The following is a 17680-nucleotide window of genomic DNA, read 5'->3' as shown; positions in this document are numbered from 1 at the left end:
ATATGCAGAGAATTTGGAAAGCATTCCTTAGATATGAATTAGAAACGAGATTAGGATAAATTTTGATTAGATAACAGAAAGGCACTGTTCCAGCACTTGCAAAGCATTTGATTTTGGTGTTGGCAAGGTTGTTGGCTTGCAGAGTGAAAGACTTGAGTTACTTCAGAGGGTTAGCTGGCTTTGTAGCTGGAGTCTGGCCGGGGAGTATTCAGCAGATGATGTGGTCACAGTCTGCTGGAAGAGAGGCAGTTCCTTGGATCCCTTTACCATGAATCTCTCTCTACTGGCTTCTTCACAACTGAAATAACAGTAGTTGTGAGGCTTGCAGAGTGAGTGATGGACAATGGCTTTTGACTCTTCCAAAAGCCTGATATAATTATTAAATTTAGACTATTGTTTGTATTAAACTAAATGGATTGGTGGTGTTTGGGAGAATGAGTTGTGGTGTGGTGAGGGGAGACAAGTCTTTCTTTTCCAGTTTCTTTTTTCCTAATAAGATTAGGTCAACTGGTGTGTTCTGATTAGTCTACAGTGGAGTCTGTTGTAAAGAAGCATTTAATGAGATATAAAACTTTACATCTCTGTCTTAGTGAGCTATAAAACTTTACACCCCCATACAGTCATGCGCAGATTCTCGTTATGTGCACCTAAAGCTCTGCTCTGCATCTGCTCCTTACCAGGGAGAGGCAGAAGTGCTATTCACTCATCGGAGCAGGGAAAGCATGGTGGAAACAGAGGAGCCATGCACAATGAGTTATTGCAGCTTGTAATGTAGGACCATGAGAGATTTTTAAAGGCAAATAGAATAGCCTGTAATGTGAGTTTTATTTTAAATCTTGTTTAGGAGCTGTGGAGATGAGTGGCTGGGAGTAACATGGGAGATTTCCTTTTAGCTCTCAGCACCTTGGACTGTGGATTGAACTGCAGATGGAAAACAGACCCTATTATCTGTCACAGAGCAGAAATAGGGGATGGACAGCCACTGACCTGTGTCCAGTATCTCAGTTCTATCTTTACATCCATAGTGCCTTCAAGGGCAGTCTGTGATCATGTGTTAGTTGCACATTCATCAGTTTCCCAGTATATATAATGTACTTCATGTGCATGAAAGAACAGCAACAGGGAAACAGCAGTGAACATCACTGAGGCTTAAAACAGGCTGGCGGATGGGTGGAACAGTCAGGACATGAAGAATGTAGAGCAGGATGCAGTTAGAGGTAACGTCCCTCTTGCCTGGGCTGTGTTCCACCTCTTTGTTTGAGCTTTTTTTAAATGCATCTCTCAAGTTGCAACATTATTATTCTTTAGATAAAGCTTTTTTTAACTTTCAGAAAAGGTGGCATTGATACAACTCCCTTGGTGTGTAACAATTCACTTTTTTCTCCTAAAAAAGTCAGATTTAGGCCACTGTAGTTTCTGTATGTCAGGGATATGATTCATTTTGGCCATGGGAGGAGAATGACAGTTAACTTGCTACACAGACCTTTCGTGTGATTCACAGAGTGCCATTTGTGTCAGCATTGAAGGAGGCACTTCATATGCTTCCTAGCAGGAAGGAAAAAGAGCATGATCATAGTTACCAGATAGGATATGGAACTTGGGTGGGAGGGAAGAGAAAGGGGAGAGGGAAATGCTGATTATTCAGAAGAAAGTTGCAGGAATGCCAAGATTCTGTCTGCAATATCCATCCATCTACTTAATGAAAAATGGATACACACCAAGCCTGTATATAATTAAGGGAAACGTCATGACTATAATTGCCATGTTCACAAAATAGTATGGCTTATTATGTAACTTTTATTGTGTAGATATATATTTTAAAGCTTTGTCTGCTGGATCATATGGTATAAAGCTCCTATCCCTGAGTTATGTGTTTCAGCAACAGTTTCAGGTTTTGCTGTCAAGCTAAGACAGCTGTATACAACACTTTATGTTAGCTTCCTTCAGAGACAGATTTTTGTGCTCTAAAATACTAATATAGTTAGCAACTTAGGAAGCGCACTAGTTTGCCATATCAGAAGACATTTTCCTTTCTTCTCAAAAAAGTAATTTAAAAAGCTACACCACAATTTTCTAAAAATAACAGCACAGATTGGCTACTTAAACTGCTTGTAAAGAAGACTACTCCATGGAATGGCAATCCCCAGTGCCGCTCAGCAGGCTCTGAGGCTCTTTCACAGCTTCCATCTGTTTCCAGCTGTTTTTTCTATACCTGGAAACTGCAGGGTAGGAATAAATGGGACTAGGAGAAGTAGAAACTTGTGTTTCCTAATTTCTTAGTGTTCTAAATGGGTTAGAGGCTTGTAGCTGATCATCCTCTCGCACTTTGCAGTATTTGGTGCAGTGCATGCACCTGCGTCAGGAGAGACAGCTGTGGCTGTTCAGCCTTGTGGCGTCTACAGAGGGTCCTTATCCAGCCAGGCAGATGCTCGGCAACGTTGGAATGGGAAAGCAGAGGTGCAGTTAGCATGAAAGGAGTGAAATTAGGAGAAATGCAGAAGAAAATAAAATGGATGCGAATTTATAAGCATGTGTCCTGTATTCATTGATTTTCAGTGGCAAATAAAATTTTACTGCTTGATTCACTAATGCCATTCAGTCTCCCATTATTTCCTGAACTGTAAAATGCCAGCTCTGTTTTGATTCTGCAGTTGCTATGTTTATTGGGGATAAGGGGTCTAATTATAGCTGTGAACTGTACTGTACTGAGCGACCATCTAAGTTTCTTCTGACTGCTTCTGAGGCAATTTGATGAGTCACGAAACATAACTTTTGCAGAAAATGTCCTGATTGCCTAATGACTAGGTGTTGGTAGATGAAATTGCACACACTCTCCCTTGTTCACATGAAACCAGGGAAGTGTCTTTCTGAGTAAGCCGTTTGTTCAAGTTACCCAAGAAATGTTAAGGTTTACAGTTGCAAAATAGGAAAAAAGTATATGTAGGAGAAGCTTGAGAACACCTGCTGTGCCTTACAGATGCTTTAGAAACTCACAGCATTGATACTTGTCTTCATAGCTGTAAAGAGAAAATGCTTCCTGAAGGTAATACAACTGATCATCCACGTATGAAATATTTTGTTTTGCAGATGATGTAGAGGATATTAACAGTATGGAAAATGTCATGTTAGAATATGCTGCAATGGACAGAGAACTTAATCATTACATGACAGCAGTTGAAGAAACAGTAAATCAGGTAAACCGACACTTCTGTTAAAGTTATGCAAATGTATGCTTATTTAAATATTATCTTTTAACAGACACAGATATTACATTTAAACAATACATAGTTGGAAAGATAGATCTTTGACAGGTATAAAGTACTGATGATGCCAGTACAACTATTTCCTTCCTAGCTGGCATGCAGGGTGAAACAATTTTTAATTCCTCCCCACCAAACTTCTGCACCAATTGGAATGCTGGAGGAACAGTGCTTTGAGAATGACTAAGGATCGTGTAGTTCAGACACTGTCATCTCAGATGATACCTGCTTCACTGTTGTGGAAGATGGAAGCTGTGTAATGAATGAGGCAGCTAATTTCAAGAATAAACAAGTGGCTGCAGCAGCGGGAACTGATGAAACCTGGTTTTCCTTCTTTCTGCCACATGAATTTGCTGGTGCTTAATAAAGGACGAGCTCGTTGGTTGTTCACTCAGTTAACTAGGGTCTCATTTGCTACCTGACCAAACATTTTTCCCAGAGCTGTGGCATTCCAATGTGTTTGGGGGGTTTCTGGCTGGGCTGCTGGAATGGAAAATGTGCAGCATGGGTTGCGCAAACTTCTTGTCGTTAGTGAACCAGGCTGGACGGTGGACACTGGGGTTTCGGCTGCTGAACAACAGCTTTCTGAGCCTTCAAGGCCATGTTGAACAGGATCCCTCATGTGTTCGGTGGGCACAGCAGGGTCTTGCAGTGCTGTCCGAGTCTCCTCATGGTTACCCTCCTGTCACCCCTGCCGGGCTCCATCCCTGCCTCTTGGTCTCTAATCCACTCTGTAACCTCGTTACCCCTTGTTCTGTCCCCGACTGCCCTCTGAAACCAGCTACTTCGTTTTCCCTTCTCCCTGGCAGGCGAGGAATTTGAAGATCCACGGCAGATCCAGACATTGAAAAAGGCAGTTTCAATGCAGTCTCTACTTAAATCACTTGATTTTTGGCCCACATCCTGCTCAGAGAACTCAGTTTTCCAAGTAACCTATTTTAGTGTCTCCAAATAGACCTTTAGGTGTCAGTTTTGCATGGATTTCTCTAGTGAATGCAGAGACATATCCCTCATTTCCCATCGAGATGTGAAATCTGTTGTTTCAAAGCGTGAAGGTTGTAGAGCTTTCCAATTAACCTTGCCTTGCTATTGGCTTGCCGTTGTTTTTTTGTTATTTTCAAAACAAAAACAAAAATGAGAGCACAGCAGTGTATTTTCCACTAGTTCCATTCTAAGAAATGCCTGTATGGTTTTTATTTTGTAGAAAAGGTTTTCCTTTAATAAATTTTCAAAAAGTCAGATGCTTAACTGAAAAATCTTCATCCAAGTAATTAAATATTACATATTTAAAAGTAGTTGAAAACTATGACTACATCAGCAATTACTGGACAGTGTTAACTACAGTCACTCTTCCCACTGCAGACTTTAAATATACATTTCAACTCACATGTCACCATAATTGCAGACCTCTTAGTTTTTATTTGTCGGAAACTGGACAGATCAGAGGTTTTTCCTTTATACTTATCAGAAACTGGATAGATAAGAACTTTTTCCCTTTATTTGGAAGTCATGATTTTTAAAGCTTTCCTAGTAAAACATAGTATATTTATTCCTGACAGCATTAGAGACTACTGATGTATATCCAAAGCTCAGTGAAAAATAGTGGATTTATATTTTGATTGTAAGCTGTTTATTAATGATGTATTATTATATTAGGAATTTCCAGTAATTTTCAGCAATGTAACTTCTTTCGTTATTCCTGTGTGTCAGCAAAACGTTTCTTCATCCCTACAAATATAGAGTAAGCCTGTGCCTTCACCAACAAAGCACTCAAGTCCTGTTTACTTCAGATGATTTACTCATGATGTTGACTGAAATGAAGGTAGGGCAGTGATACATTAATGATTTTTGGGACTGGATTCAGCAGCATCTGTTGTGTTCATATCTATGCTTGTGTGCAAAAAAAATAAAGTCCTGGAAGGCTTTGGTTTTCTTCCCCCCCACCTTTTTCCCCCTAATATGGCTAATTTATTTTGTGTCAGAGTCTGCTTCGCTTTGCTAAAACAATCTCCTTCCCTGTTCTTTCATTCCTTAGTTTTAAAAAATGCAGCTCCAAGACATTCAATACATTTATGACTATGTGACTGTGAAGTCAGTAATAGTTAATCTGTTAGCCTCTACCCACACTTCTCCTATCTCTGTTTCCTACCTTGCTCTAGGGTATTTTCTGTGCTTTCCACTGCCAGCTTCCTGAAGAAACCTTTCTGAGTAAGAGAAAGAAATGTATATAGGCTTCTGCAGTAGAACAGAGACACAGTATGTTTTCTAAAAAAATAACAGCTAGTGCTTTGTTTTGGAGGAAAGCTACATGCCATGCCTCTAGAACTGCAGAGTGTATCTCCAGTTTCCTGTCAGACGGTGGAAAAGCCTCTTCTGGGAAACTGAGACTGTTGCTGAATTTAGGACTGCACCTGGAGGTGGCTGTAGAAAGGCTTGGGTTTAAAATAGCCTCCACTGGCTTGTTCCCTGGAATCTGTATTCCTTACCTGAGAGCTTTCCCTAGGGAGTTGCAGCAGGTCATTCATTGTCACAAGTGGACTGATTTTCATATACAGTATTAACAGTATTTGTCTCAAGCTGCAAACCACATTTTATCTGATTATTTTGTGAGTTTGTATGTTGTAATTTTTTTCTGTTGTGTAGTTTCTTTACTCAGCAGTGAATCTCCAAGTATGTTATGTTCTGTGTTTCACCTTCCAACCACCTGCTTGTAGTGAATGTCCAACTGGAAGTTAGCAAGATAAGGAGACAGAGGCAGTTAAAATTCCTGATTTATTATTTTACTATGTGTACCTTTAACTGACATTGACAAAAAGATGATATTGTACAACAAAAGTATATGATTTAAATAACTAGGAACTAGCATGAGATACAGTCACATGTTTTTGAAATCCGAGGTTTTTGTTGATTGAGGCTGCAGTAGGAAGAATGCAGAAGGTGAAACCTATCAGCATCCTCTTCTGGTTGAATCAGCAGCCTGTTAAGCAAGAAATGAGCAGTTGAATCACAGAGTTTCCAACAACAGGCTGTGGGAAATCCTTTGTCTGTGGAAACTCCCTGTGCCACTGGATTTTCTTATAACTGTGTAATGACTGGACTCCTACTGCTGCTTCTTTTTTAATTTTTAACAGGTATTTTTAAAATAAATTAGCCAATATTCATGTCCTTTCCATGCAAAGTCCAGTCAGCACTCTTACTTTTAGTGTAAAAACAACAAAAGACTGATGGAGCTGGAGTATTTATTGCAGATTTCTTTTTACTTTTGAACTGAGCCCAAGGTACTGGGACCGAGGCTGACTTAGCCAGTTTAAGTGTTTCCTACTCTGGGAGAGCTCTCAAGTGGTCAGAGTGCCAGCGTATTCTGCCTGCTCTCTCTCTCTCCCACACTCTGCTTTCTAGATTAGCAGAGGGGTTGGCAGCAGACTCTGATCACCATCTCAGCTTTTCAAGCATTTGGCTTGTTTGGCACTCTGTAAAAGCTGGGGCAAGTTTTCTGGAGTCCTCAGACTTTTCTGAATAAAAAGAATCACAATGTATTGGCGATCTATCCAAAAAATAAGGAAGACATAACTAGCTTTCTTTTTCTCACCTCTGCAGGGAAAGAGAACCTGGGCTGATTTGTTCATTTTGCAGCAGAGAGCAAAGTGTTGAATGTGGTAGTGGCATCTCTGGGACAAAGACTGCTTAGTGCTTCCTGTTCTAAGTTGTGACTTTGCCCAACATCAGTTTAGCTTGCTTGAATTGTGCCTGCCTTTTGCTAAGGCTGAGCAGTGTGAAGAAGGATAAATTTAAAACCTGAGTGGGGTGGAAGAAAAACATAGGACACCTGTTTAAGAAAAATTTTATGAACCATTTTAAATGAGAAGAGGCAGATGAAAAGGTAAAAGACATGGGGTCGGAAAGTTATGAGATCATATATATATGGGGAAGAGACTGGTTGAAAGAGTGCTAGGAAAGAGGTGGCGTTGAGCTGGAAGAAGAAGGTAGAAGCATTAGAAGTTGCCTTGGTGCTTGGGTTTTATCCCTACTTTTGCTACAATTTTCCCATGTTCTGGGTGACCCATTACTCTCACCGTATCAGTGGCCACTGACATCTTTGTTTTCTGATTGTCCTGCATGGAAACTGATTTGAGCAATTAAAACTGTAAATTAGATCAAGGGTAATTATAGCTGGAACATAGGAAGTAAAATTAAAGATATTCTCTGTTGGGTTTTATCTATAAAACTACATACAACTGGTGCTTGCGTGTGTTACTTAGGGACTGAAGGCTGGATACGTCTGTAATTCATGCCTGTGTAACTTCATACCTTGTCAAGCGTTCAGCCTTCCTTTGGCGAAGATGAGGAGTGCACCATGTTCCTTATACAAGCGTGGTTTTGTCCCTGCAGAATATACAGAAATTACTCGTAGATTTGTTCTGTATTTTTGATAATGGTTCCATTTAGACTCGTAAGTTCATTGAGCAGGAGACGTGATTCCAGCTGAGTTTAGAGCATTTTCTCTGATATGTGCAGTGCATCAGTCATGATTCTGTAGTCTTTTATGCTAGCCATGAACATTCTGAGAGCTTCTTTTGCTTAAAAAAAAAAAAAAAAAAAAAAAGTCCTCTGCTACACAGAAACAGCTCAGGAAGATGTTTGTGAAGTCTGCTACCATGAAAATGGATTTAGTGAAATGGATATATGTTTTCTTGGGGTGGTAGGAAAAGTAAAAGAGCTCTTGTAGTCTTTCACTGCATTTATTCTGATTCTATAGTTGTAGAAGCTAGTGAATGTCTTGATTGTCATTTACAGTGTGCTGAAGTGCACCATCAGCAGCATCGAGTCAATCCCCTAGTGAAACACATTGTATCTGTGCAGTGTCTTCTCTCTTCTTCTATCAAATAATAAATAGGTTTCTGAGGAGCCCACTTCATCTTTAAAGCTTTTGTTAATAATGGGTGTCTCCTCGGCCATTGTTTTGGTACCTTGAATGCTAACTGAAATTGCTTTCTACTGCTTGTTTACTTCCTGTCTATTAGTGAAGCCACTTTACACTAATAATTCATCTTATAGAATAAGTAAAATATGAACATGAGGTCAAATCCTTGTCATGACTCTGTCAGGATAGTAGAGAAAAATAGTATGGGACTTCATAATGATGCCTCTACATATATATAATGCCATAAGGCTTAATAAAGCTTTTACAGGCAAATTTAATTCTTGCATTTACTACCTATGGAGTTTTTTAACTTTGTAAAGTTTCTTCAGTGCAATATCTTTGATATAATCCATAATCAATAGTGTAGTGCTTGCTCTGTGCTACTGTCGTCTCCAAACAGTAATTCAAACAACATTGCACTTTTGTAGGCATGTGCTCCATTTCCTGTAGAAACTGGGACAAGGATGCATTTCAACACATTTCTAATATTTACTTTCTAATATTTACTTTACTTTTCTCTCTCTGTCTCTGTATGTGTTGGGCCAAGCATTTGATGGAAACCGCTTTTTAATTTTCCCAGAATTAGCAAGCCCTGTGTATAGTTCACTACGATAATATGTTAAAATCCACATTTGATGAGCTGCAATCAAAATATTTTTTTAGTGGGCAGTATATAAAGAAGTAGAGATACTGTTTGATTTTGTGTGGCTTATATAGTACAGCCTTAGGAGCGTGTCTGAGTGTCTCACAGCAAGCATAAAAGTGTGTCCTGATTTTTGGAGACTAAACTGTGGAGAGCCTTGTGCACAAACATAGGTTTATTTGACTTCACTGTGGTCACTTACATTTGTCAAGCTAAACGTTTTCCTAAATATTTGCAGTGTCAACATCGTAGTTGCTGAAATGGCCCTTGGTTTTTGTGGGTAGAGGTGAGGCAGCAGGGGCCACAGCTGGTTAGCAGAGTGACGATTTGGGTGAAAAGGAGTGTTTTGGACCTAAGACCATCACACGGAGCTCTGCTCCGTAGACAGGGTGGCAGCAGGGAGAGAAATTAAAACAAATGTGCCAAAGAAATCCTTAGAACCCTATTGTAATTTGAATACTGTGTTTGTTATCTTGGGCAGCGGTGCTGCCCAGTAGGTAGGAAACTAGCCTGGGATTAAGGAGGACTGGTTACTGTTTTCAGATCTACTAGCAGCCACTGTGGTTGACCTTGACAAATTGTTTCACTCTGCCTTGGGCTATGGTCCCATGTTCATTAATACTGCTTTTGTGCAGTACCAAATCACCTGGTAGCACATTCTCATCCAATAAACCAGATCACACGATACCACGCTTATGCTGGCTGCGTGCTGGTTTTGGAAGGACAGACGCTACCTGATGGAGCATAGCTGGGCAAAATTAGAATTGGCAAGAATGCGCTTCATCAGTATGTCATGCAGCTGTGGTGGTTTTGGTCTTGTAGCAGATATACTGAAACTGAATTTACTATCAAGTTCAACCACAAACTCAGCCATGTGAACAGCATCTCATATCTCTGTCTGTAGAGGGATTTGTGTTTTTTCTACCTGAGCAATTCAAATTCTTTTTTTTTTAATGATTTTATTCTAATACTCAGGACTATAGTTGGCAGTCTGAACTGTTTCTGGAATTCCAGAAGGTCACAACAGACAGCAACTGAAAGACTCTGTGATTTGGATCCCTGCTTTTCTAGGCAATGTCTGCATTTCAGAGTCAACATGAGTTACCTCTGTCTGGCTTAGCTTAGCCTAGAGGAAGAAGATAAAATTATGTAAAGTAATGAAATTGGTAGGTGTTGAGGTAGATAGCCAGTGCAAATTAGAAGGCCATCTTCCATCTCAAATAATGGATTATTATTTTTTTTTGAAAAAACTTATTTTGATGAAACTTATTATTGGAAACACTGGAGCTGTAGTTTCAGTTGATCAGTAGTGAAAATAGTCTTTCAAATTAACCATCTCATCTAGAAAGCTCCTGCTGACAGTTCAAGATTTTAAATGCTGGGGCCAGGGCGGGTGCAGGGGAAGTGCTAAAGGCTGGATGGTTCTCATCAGCAGGGGGGTTGACTTGAAATTAATTTCTCCTGTTTAATTGAACACACCCAAGTTGGTCAGTGTCTTTGGGGAGGCAGTTCTGGAGTGCTTTCCATAAAAATTCTCTCTCCAAATGTTCAGTGTTGTTTTAATTACTGTAATTGTTTCCAGAAAATATGTATGTGTGTTGGGTATCTTAATATTCCTGCCCCAAAAGTTTAAATGCTAGGTCACTCATTTAAAAACATTTGCTCTTTCTCCTAGTATGTTTTTTAACAGACCTTATCAATTTTTTCCTTCTGCAACGTTCTTAGCAGCTTTATAATGAATCACAGATAAAATGTTGCTTAACAACATTAACTAGACCATGCTTTTTTATGGCTATCATGAATTTGGTTAAAGAATTTCACTTATGTTAATAGAGGTTGCTACTCTCATTCTTAGGTTCCTCATAAATTACTTTGAGACTTTTTCTGGGTGAAGCATTTCATACTGGGCGTAAGAAAGAGTCTGCATGCAACATGTGTAGTTTAGAATGTACCAAATTCTTGCAACTTCATAATATGGATTGTTCAGAACGTTTTTATTTTTACAGTTTAAACGTTTACAGGGCTTTTGTCAAAATAGAAAGAACTGAAGGTTCGTGGAGCATTTCTTTGTTGTTTTGTTTGGTTTTTTTTTTTGATGTTTGGAGTTCAGAGCAGCTTTTTGACATTTATTTCATTAAGTTTTATAATGGCTTTCTCATGTGTTTTTAAGACATGCATTCAACATGTTCTGCAAATGTTAAATTGTCTTCTCTTCCTCACCTTTCACATTGCTTCTGTTGATGGGAGGTAGCGCTTTGATTTAAAAGAATAAGCATGACTTCTTTGTGTTTGTGAGTTGCTGTAGTATGTAACTATGCCTGTTTTAATGTCTACTAAAAGAATAAAAAGTCTGCTTAATAGTATCTATGCATCTTGTTAGCTTTCCAACTTGAGGATGAGGTTTCAAAAAAGACCTAAGCCTTGCCAGAAATCAATATCAGATGTCACTGTGTCTCCCACATGTGGCGCTCTTGTTGAAAACAATGTTGTGTTACAGACACTGTGCTTGATAATACGGATTGTCAAGTTGGACTAATTTCTGGGCTCTCATCTTATTTAACTGAGCTAAGTGCATAGCCTGAGTAAGCTGATTTAACGAGCTGAAGTATTTCTTTTATCCTTAGGCTTGTTTGTTAACACTGACAGTGAATGAAAAATATATTACAAGACTTAAGAAAATAAATGTGCGCTTCAGATATGCTCAAAACTCCCGTGTGAAGTTCACCTGTTAACATGTGCTCGCACACACTACATCTGGTGAATTCCACAAAACCAGAAAAATAAAAAGCTCAGTGATGTTGCTACTGTTAGGTCTCCTGACTCTTTCTGAATGACGGTGCCTTACTGCATTACCACCTCTTCCGTGTGAACAATTCACAATGCTTATTCAGCTAGATACTCATCCTCCATTCAGAGTTGTTACAATGCTATTTTCCCCCCAGCAGTCTGTTCTGTGGGGAGAGGATAGGACAGCAAGCGCCTGGATGCAATGCTGAGTTTACAGGGGTTGCTGAGAAGATGGCAACTCTAGCAGGGAAAACACACGGGGTGTGGTTTTGTGGTGTGTGATAATTGTTGTAATGATGAAGTGTGGGCTGTAGATGAAATGTTTCTCCATGGATATTTTTATGCCTAGTTGGAGATGATCAAGGGATACAGGTAAAGGCTTGGCTGCACTAGAGGCGGTTTGGTCCAGTTCAGTAAAACTCTCTACTGAAACAGGGCGTTTCTGGTCTTAGCTATTAACAACCCCACAGTATGACTTTACTCTCTGCAAAATAACCCCATCTTCCCCCACTGCTGCCTGTTAAATTCCACCAGCTACTGGAGCCACAGCCGTCATCACCACCTCTTCTCCCCAGAATTGCTTTGATTATGTTCAGGTTGGTGGGCACCCCTCACCTTCCTTCCCCTCCTACAGCCTGCTCAGGCTTTAGAATCCTTTACTTCTCTTCTTTTGACCAAAAGCAGAGCTGACTGTTGTTAGCTGGTGGCATTGACTTCGAGAAGAGTTACAGAAGCATTGCCTCTTCTCCCATCCACAGCAGTGCATTATACCTCTTGGCATACGAAATGTGACAGAGCAGTAGAGATCCTGCTGAACAGTGTCTTAAAAGAATTTGGCCCATCAGCTGGATTTGCACAGAAGCTGCTCCATCACTTATAACCATGTATGGCTCTGCTGACCCTCTGTGAGCTAATTAGACCTGAGTATAGCTGGTCACCCTCCTTAATCTACCAGTTAGGTTTGCATATGCCTGGCCTCCTTCACCACTCAGGTTTATAAACATATATTCAGACAAATCCCATCAATCAGGTTTATATGCACGGCATAGATAACTATGGTTGTAATGTGTATTAACAGCTCATAGTCAGTTTACACTCAGCTGTTTCAAAACCCCACAAAATTCAAGCCCAAACTCCTTATATTGGTCCCTCCTTATACTATTTTTTTTTAAGCACCTATAGAGGATCACAGATGTGGCTTTACTTCTGTTCAAGGAGAAACTGTCAGTTAATTCAGGTAAGAGGTGACTATAATAGCAGTGTGTACACTCACAGGTGGAACAGAAGTGCTTGTTCACAATGTGTCACATAAAAGCCAAGAGCCATTTAATAAAATTATTCAGCAGCAAGTGTTAAAACAAGAAAAGGAAGTAACTTTTTACACGGTGAATAATTAAATTGTGGAATTAATTGCCACAGGATGTTATGGAGACCAGAAGCATTAATAGGTTTAAAAAGCTACTGGAATGAATAATGGAAGAAAAGCTTGTTGATAGATGTAAGATGTTTTAAAAAATGAGTAAATTAACAGCTCCTGCTCTGGGCATTGTTATGTAATTGAAAAATTCTTGATCTCAAAACTCACTTCAAATATCTATGATATAAAACCACACAAACCATTTAATAATTGGTACTACCAGATAAAATCCAGCTTGAATTTAGCACAGCTGCACCCATTTGGACCAAAGAAGGGAGGAATCTTCAACCAGGTCCTTGTCTTGCAGACAGTTTTCTCCCATAATGCCCAAGAAAAACTTAATAACTTGCTCTAAATCACAAATCTGGCTTGTAATATTATCATAGTATCATAGATTGGGTTGGAAGGGACCTTAGAAATCATCTAGTTCCAGGGGCAGGGACATTCCCACTAAATCAGGCTGCCCAAGGCCCCATCCAACCTGGCCTTGAACACCTCCAGGGATGGAGCATCCACAACCTCCCTGGGCAACCTGTTCCAGTGTCTCACCACTTTCATGGTGAAAAAATTCTTCCTAATGTCCAGTCTAAATTTACCCCTCTCCAGTTTATACCTGTTCCTACTGGTCCTATCCCCACAAGCCTTTACGAATAGCCCCTCTCCAGCTTTCCTGTAGGCCCCCTTCAGGTACTGGAATGTCGCTATAAGATCTACTCCAGGCTGAACAGGCCCAATTCTCTCAGCCTGTCATCGTAGGGAAGGTGCTCCAGCTCTCCGATCATCTTTGTAGCCCTCCTCTGGGCCTGTTCCAACAGCTGCATATCCTTCTTACGCTGAGGATTCCAGAACTGGACACAGGATTCCAGATGAAGCCTCACAAGAGAGGAATAGAGGGGCAGAATCACTTCCCTTGACCTGCTGGCCACACTTCTTTTGATGCAGCCCAGGACACGGTTGGCCTTCTGAGCTGCAAGCACACATTGCCGGCTTGTGTCGAGCTTCTCATCGACCAACACCCCCAAGTCCTTCTCTGCAGGGCTGCTCTCAAGCGCATCATCCCCCATCATGTACTGAAAACGGGGATTGCCCCAACCCAGGTGCAGGATCTTACACTTGGCCTTGTTGAACCTCATGAGGTTCTCAGAGGCCCACTTCTCCAGGCTGTCCAGGTCCCTCTGATTGACATCCCATCCTTCCGGTGTGGCAACTGCACCACTCAGCTTGGTGTCATCCACAAACTTGCTGAGGGTGCTCTCAATCTCACTGTCAATATCATTGATAAAGATATTAAACAGCACCAGTCCCAGTACGGACCCTCAAGGGACACCACTTGTCACGGATCTCCATCTGGACTTTGAGCCATTGACCACTACTCTCTGAATACAACCATCCAACCAGTTTCTTATCCACCTTACCGTCCACCCATCAAATCTATATCTCTCCAATTTAGAGAGAAGGATGTTGTGTGGGACTGTGTCAAAGGCTTTACAGAAGTCTAGATAGATCACATCCGTCGGTTTACCCATGTCCACTGCTGCGGTTACCCCATCATAGAAAGCCACCGTGTTGGTCAGACATGACTTGCTCCTGGTGAAGCCATGCTGGCTGCCACTAATCACTTCCCTGTCCTCCATGTGCGTTAGCATAGCTTCTACGAGGATTTGTTCCCTGATCTTCCCAGGCATGGAGGTGAGGCTGACAGGTCAGTAGTTCTCAGGGTCGTCTTTTCTACCCTTTTTAAACATGGGCACAATGTTACCCTTCTTCCAGTCACCAGGGACTTCTCCTAATTGCCATGACTTTTCAAATATCATGGAGAGTGGCTTGGCAACCACATCTGCCAATTCCTTCAGGACTCTGGGATGCATCTCATAGACTCTGGGATGCATCTCATGGATTCTGGGATGCATCTCATATTGGTGAGAGGAGGTGAACTACAGCTCTGGGAGAGTATCCTCTGGGGCACCTTCTTAGAAATTTGATGAAATTTCAGCATAAGTATCTGCTTTGATCTCAACCAAATAGGATGAAATGTTTTCTTGGATGGTCAGGTGCTATATACAGTGTAGTTTTTTAACTTATTTAAATATATCAGAATCTGAACATTTTAAGATCAGACCTTGAGATTCCTAGATCAGTGAACATAAAAATGCAAGTGTTGTAAACTAGGAAGGTGATCCAATTGGAATTATATATGGCCAACTAAGTTGTGACTATGGACTACTTATTATAGGAGGTACTGAATACGAGACAACAAAACCTAGTTTATTTTTAGAAAAATAAATCTCTAAGTTGATGACATTGTCAGAAAAAAATCGTCATTTTATATCTACTTAGAGGACTAGAGGAAAGCTTAGTGGCACTATTTTTGTAACTTTTCTTCAAGTAGTTTTTGCCTCTCTCGGCCTCCTGTTTATCAGACTGAAAAATCTCGGCTGCTTCAGCTTCTGTCAATCATGACCCTATGGCCTCTTCCCAGACTCCAGTTTCTCCACGTATCTCTTGAACTGTGGAGTCTGATACTGGATGCAGCATTTGAGCTATCACCTACGTAATGCTTGTATAGGGGGAGAGTAACTTTGTCCTGCTGGCTACGCTACTCCTAAGTTAGCCGGTGCCCAGTTTGCCTTATTAGCAGGGAGAACATCATTACCTCACATTTCACTTAGCATCTACCTTAACCTCCTGGTCCTTTTCAGCAGAGTGCTACAGAGCCAGTCAGTTCCTAGCATGCACTGATGCATTGGGTTACCCTGCCCCTGGAAAAGCTGCAGAACTTTTCTTGTTGAACTTGTCATTTCCAGTCCTGAATTTCCTCAAGGTACTTCTTGATTAAAGCTCTACTGCTTGATGTGTCAGATGCTACTAGGTTAGTATTGTCTAGAAGATTGCTGAGAGTGCATTGTGTTTCATCATCCAGGATGTTGGTGAGCATACATTAAGCATTTTCAGCACTACTGTTCACCGCCGTAACACTCTGCGTGATACTGGCTACCAATTAGATATCAAATGAATGTTTATTGTGTTACCCTCTATGCCCAGCTGTCCCAGTAATTTTTGGTCTAACTACTAGACCATTTCATCCACCACTCTCCCCACATCTGCATTTCAGGTCATTTAATCGCATAAAGCAATCAGTTTAATCAAGCATGATCTGCCCTTTGTTGGTCCACGTTGCTTGTTGCTGACAACCTTTTTATTCTCTGCATGTTTGGAGGTGGATTCCAAAAGGATGTGGTATGTAATCTGTCTAGGGACTGAGGTGAGGCTAACTGGCCTGTAGTTGCCTGAGTTCTTTTACTCATGGGTTTTCTAAAGACAGGCATAGTGCTGGCCTTTTCTGAGTTTTCAGGACCTGTCCCAATGATCATGCTTTTTTGGAGATGCCAGGCAGGACTCTTAGAGTCACATCAGCCAGCTCTTTCAGCACTTTGAGGTTAATTTTATCTGTCCTCATGGATTTAAATACATCTGGCTGCTCTAATTGATTCCTAACTTGTCCCTGACCTGCCTCTCCCCAAACCATCCTGGTACACATGGAAATCTAGGAATAATCTTCTCCTGTGAAGACTGAGGCAAAAATGTATTGAGTACTTCAGCCTTTTCCATCTGAACTAGGTTGTCTTCCCCCATTCAGCAACAGCCCTACGTTTCCTCTGAATTTAGACAGTTGCTGCTCTTTGTATCCCCTACTTGTTTTAATTCTAAATCTGCTTTGGTTTTCCCACTTTTGTTTCTAAGCGCCAAAGAATCAAAGAATCATAGAATCATTAAGGTTGGAAAAGACTTCTGAGATCATCAAGTCCAACTGTCAGCCCAACAAAACATTAGTAGTCCTTTAGTACTCCTTTTTTATTGCCTGTTCTTGTTTCCTGTATGCTGTCTTTTTGCATTACAGTTCATTAAACAGCTCCTTGCTTAGTCAAGTGGGTCTTTCACTGAAATTGCCAGTCTTCTCCAAGAGGATTATTTATTCCTGAGCTCTCAGTAAGTTTTCTATAAAAATTTACCAGCTATCCTAGGTGCCTTTTGCTTCAGCTTCCTAGGATATTCTGCTGAGACATTTCCTGAATAACCCAAAGCCCATTTGCATAAAATCCTGAGTCCTAATTCTTCTGCTTACCTTCCCAACCTTCTTCTGGATCCTTAATGTGATCAGCTTGTGGTCACTGCTCCCAAGCGACTATCTGTGACCACATTTGCCTCTTATTATTCTGCTGCTTGTGCAGAGAGGTCACATAGAGTATTACATTTGTTTGGTTTCTGTAGCATTTGCATTTAAAAGTTATCACCAGTGCAGTCTAGAAAAATTCTGGATGGCTTGCAAAATGCCGTGCCCACATGGCTGAAATCCTTAGTGAGGACTGAGGCAGGTAATTGGGTTTCTTCTGATAGTTGGTTGTAGACAGCTTCATCCACTTCATCTTCTTTGGCAGGTGGTGTGTAAGAGGCCCTCACTGCTGCGTCGCCAGTGCTGCTTTTACCTTTGCTTTTGACCAGAAGATTCCTGTGAGATGTGTCTCTGGTTTCATGCTGGACCTCTGCATGGAGAAGGAGATGCTCTCTTTTCTTCTTCATTGCTTGTTCTTCGTGAACAGCCTCCACAAGGCTCTTCCAGTCATGAATTCTATCCCATTTAATCTTTGTGACGC

General features: G+C 40.8%; 1 protein-coding gene across 3 annotated transcripts in view; it reads left to right on the top strand.

The window, feature by feature from the left end:
• Window positions 1–17680, top strand: part of NSMCE2 (NSE2 (MMS21) homolog, SMC5-SMC6 complex SUMO ligase) — a 132128-nt gene that overhangs the window by 25338 nt on the left and 89110 nt on the right. For all 3 annotated transcript variants that reach the window (XM_009560013.2, XM_054057434.1, XM_054057435.1), the window contains one exon: window positions 3088–3194. In XM_009560013.2, the coding sequence (XP_009558308.1) occupies window positions 3088–3194 (107 nt within the window). The remainder of the gene's footprint in view (window positions 1–3087; window positions 3195–17680) is intronic.

This window comes from Cuculus canorus, chromosome 2 (genome assembly GCF_017976375.1).
Source record: "Cuculus canorus isolate bCucCan1 chromosome 2, bCucCan1.pri, whole genome shotgun sequence".
Classification (NCBI taxonomy): domain Eukaryota; kingdom Metazoa; phylum Chordata; class Aves; order Cuculiformes; family Cuculidae; genus Cuculus; species Cuculus canorus.
The sequence above is the reverse complement of the archived record's forward strand: the minus strand, read 5'-3'. Positions and strand labels throughout refer to the sequence as shown.